The 3,466-nt window shown below is 45.7% G+C and overlaps 1 protein-coding gene across 1 annotated transcript; it reads right to left on the bottom strand.

Annotated features, from left to right (window-relative positions):
- Nucleotides 1-1,499: 1,499 nt before the first annotated feature.
- Nucleotides 1,500-1,991, bottom strand: LOC112763253 (uncharacterized). The gene has a single exon (XM_025808974.1). It carries the CDS (start codon nucleotides 1,989-1,991, stop codon nucleotides 1,500-1,502), a length of 492 nt encoding a protein of 163 aa, XP_025664759.1.
- Nucleotides 1,992-3,466: the final 1,475 nt, after the last annotated feature.

Raw genomic sequence — 3,466 nt, forward strand, 5'->3', positions numbered from 1 at the left:
AAAGAAAGGAAAAAGCAAACAAACAAGTAAGCATGAATAAGAAGCTAACTAAGAAGGAAAGCAAGGAAATGCAACTAAAGAAAGAAAAAGAAAGAAGTAAAAAAAAAAGAAAAGGGAAAGGTGAAAATACCTTGAGAGGGGAAGAAGGTAATGGAGAATATAAGTGAGAAGGGAGGAGAAGAAAAATGGGGAAAGAGAGGAGAGAGAAGAGTGTGGCACCGCCGGAAGTGGTGGTTGCCGGTGATCAGTGTCGCCAGTGAGAGGGGCTGAGAGAGGGTGGTAGAAGTGGTTGAAGAAGGGGGTTTGGAGTAGAGAAGTAAGATGGAAGTGGAAAGAAGAAGCAAAGCATTTGAAAAGGGGCGCGCTGCAGTGTTTCTGCGTCATGGGATCGACGCGAGCGCGCCCTCTACTCATACGCATGGATGGGCAGAAGATAGTAAGGATGCAGAAGCGTCGCCCATGCGTACGCCTGGGCACCAGAAGAAGAATGGACGCGTACGCGCAAGTGGCGCGCACGTGTTAGGGTAGTTGTGCTAGTGGCACAATGTTAGCCCAAAACTCGCGCAACTCTCTGGTCTGGGTACCAGGAGTTAGCTGCAGGAAGATCAACGCACACGCGCACAGTGCACACACACGTGGATTTGGCATGAAGCAGATGGACGCGCAAGCATCAGGTACACTGGCGTGTCGGTGGGAGTCGTGCTCCCAGCATAGTGTTAGCGCAATATTTGCGCAACTCTCGGGAAAATGGTACCAAGAGTTGGAGTTGTGCGATCGACGCAGACGCGGCATGCATGCTTACGTCTCGATTCGCAAACCAGCAGAAGGACGCGTACGCGCCAGGTGCGCGCACGCGTGAGCTAGGTTAGGCGCAGGGCATAGTGTCATCCCAGAGTTTTCCTAACTCTCTGGAAAATGTACCAGGGGTGCAGGTGGCGCAGTCGACGCGTACGCGTCGCCCACACGGACGCGTGGGTTGCGCATTCAGAATCATGGACGCGTTCACGCCAGGTGCGCGCACGCGTGAGTGGGGTCAGGCGTGGGGCTCAGTGCTGGCTCAATTCTCGCATAACTCTCTGGATTTTTGTATCAGGAGCTGCGAAGGCCGTCAATGGGTACGTGTCTAGCACGCCCACGCGTGGATCCTCCCCCCTTTTTTTTTTGGATAACATGAAGAAATGCATTTTTATGACAAATTTAGTAGGCAAGCAAGCCAAAGGGACCAAAAACACCCAAAACTCCATGCATTACCTAAAAATGGGGTGTTTTCTACCACACTATCAATCCACCTACTTAAAATCAATGCAATTCTTCATGAACAACTTATCTAAGGCAACCAAAATCAAATCTATCCCAACAATTCTATAGCTAAGCAATCACAAATCAACAGAGAGTTCAAGAACTATATACAAAAGAGACAAAAAGGTAGATCTCACCATGGTGGGGTGTTTTCCACCTAGCACTTTTGTTTAATGTCCTTAAGTTGGACGGTCACTAGCTCAATTCCCTTTGCCATTGGGTGCATCTTCCAAAAGGAACACCTCAATCTCCTTGTTGCTCTTCATTTTTTCACCATGATATAACTTTAGACGATGCCCATTAACCTTGAAGATGTCCGGACTTGAGGGATGGCACAAATGATAGACCCCATAAGGTTCCGCTTTCTCCACTTGATAGGGTCCTTCCCATCTTGACCTTAGTTTTTCGGGCAACAATCTCAATCTTGAATTGTAGAGGAGGACTAGATCACCGGCTCTAAATTCCCTTCTTCTTATGTTTTTGTCATGCATGGCTTTCATCCTCTCCTGGTAAAGTCTAGAGTTCTCATAGGCTTCCAACCGCAAACACTCCAATTCCACTAAATGTAGCTTTCTCTCAATTCCGGCACCTCCCAAACTTGGATTGCACTCCTTGACGGCCCAATATGCTTTATGTTCTACTTCCACCGGTAAATGGTAAGCTTTGCCATATACCAACCGAAAGGGGCTCATGCCAATTGGCGTCTTGTACGCCGTTCGGTAGGTCCAAAGTGCATCGGTAAGCTTGGCACTCTAATCTTTTCTATTAGGCTTCACAATCTTTTCCAATACATGGTTGATCTCTCGATTGGAAACCTCGGCTTGGCCGTTCGTTTGTGGGTGATAGGCCGTGGCTACTTTATGTATGATGCCATACTTCCTCATGAGTCCTTCCATTCTTTTATTGCAAAAATGTGAACCTTGGTCACTAACGATTGCTCGTGGTGATCCAAAGTGATAAATTATATTATTCCTCACAAAAGAAAGGACTACATTAGCATCGTCCGTCCGGGTGGGTATCGCTTCCACCCATTTGGACACATAATCAACGACAAGTATAATGTAGAGAAAACCGTTAGAGTTTGGGAATGGCCCCATGAAGTCAATACCCACACATCAAAAATTTCACAAAATAGCATGGTTTGTTGGGGTATTTCATCCTTCTTGGAGATATTACCAAATCTAAAGACATTGAGAGCAAGATTTACAAAAGAGAGCGGAATTCTTGAAAAGAGTTGGCCACAAAAATCCACAATCTAGGACTTTTCTTGCCGTCCTTTGAGGTCCATAATGTCCACCTCCCTCGGAAGAGTGGCAAGCTTCCAAGATTGATTGGAATTTGGTTTGTGGAATGCACCTCCGAATTACTTGATCCGCTCTACATCTTCAAAGGTATGGGTCATCCCATACATAATATTTGGATTCACTTTTTAGCTTATCCTTTTGATGCTTGGAGAGATTAGGAGGAAAGGTGCAGGATACCAAGTAATTAGCTATTGGCGCATACCAAGGAATGACTTTCGAGATTGCTTGCAAGCCCTCAAATGGAAAATAATCATTAATAAGAGTGGCATTGCCTTTGGTGTGCTCAAGGCGACTCAAGTGATCCGCCACTAGGTTTTGCGAACCACTCCTATCTTTGATTTCCAAGTCAAATTCTTGCAACAATAAAACCCATCTAATCAATCTCGGTTTGGATTCCTTTTTAGCCAACAAATATTTTAATGCCGCATGATCCGAGTACACTACCACCTTAGAACCAAGTAGATAAGCTCGAAATTTATCCAAAGTGAAAACAATAGCCAATAGCTCTTTCTCGGTGGTAGTGTAATTGGATTGGGCTCCATTTAATGTTTTTGATGCATAGCCTATGACATATGGATTCTTACCCTCGTGTTGTGCTAACACGGCTTCCACCGCATAGTTTGAAGCATCACACGTTATTTCGAACGGCCGACTCCAATCCAGCCCTTTCACGATGGGAGCTTGGGTCAATGCCACCTTAAGCTTGTCAAAAGCCTCTATGCACTCTTTGCTTAGGTCAAACTCAACATCCTTTTGCAACAATCGAGATAGAGGCAATGCTACCTTGCTAAAGTCCTTGATAAATCTTCGGTAAAAACCTGCATGTCCAAGGAACGAACGGACTTCCCTCTCGGAGGAGGGGT

The sequence above is a fragment of the Arachis hypogaea genome, chromosome 17 (genome assembly GCF_003086295.3).
Source record: "Arachis hypogaea cultivar Tifrunner chromosome 17, arahy.Tifrunner.gnm2.J5K5, whole genome shotgun sequence".
Classification (NCBI taxonomy): domain Eukaryota; kingdom Viridiplantae; phylum Streptophyta; class Magnoliopsida; order Fabales; family Fabaceae; genus Arachis; species Arachis hypogaea.

What these genes read in the sequence shown, in the direction of transcription:
- LOC112763253 (XM_025808974.1), bottom strand. Translation starts at nt 1,991, where the DNA reads ATGAGCCCCTTTCGGTTGGTATATGGCAAAGCTTACCATTTACCGGTG.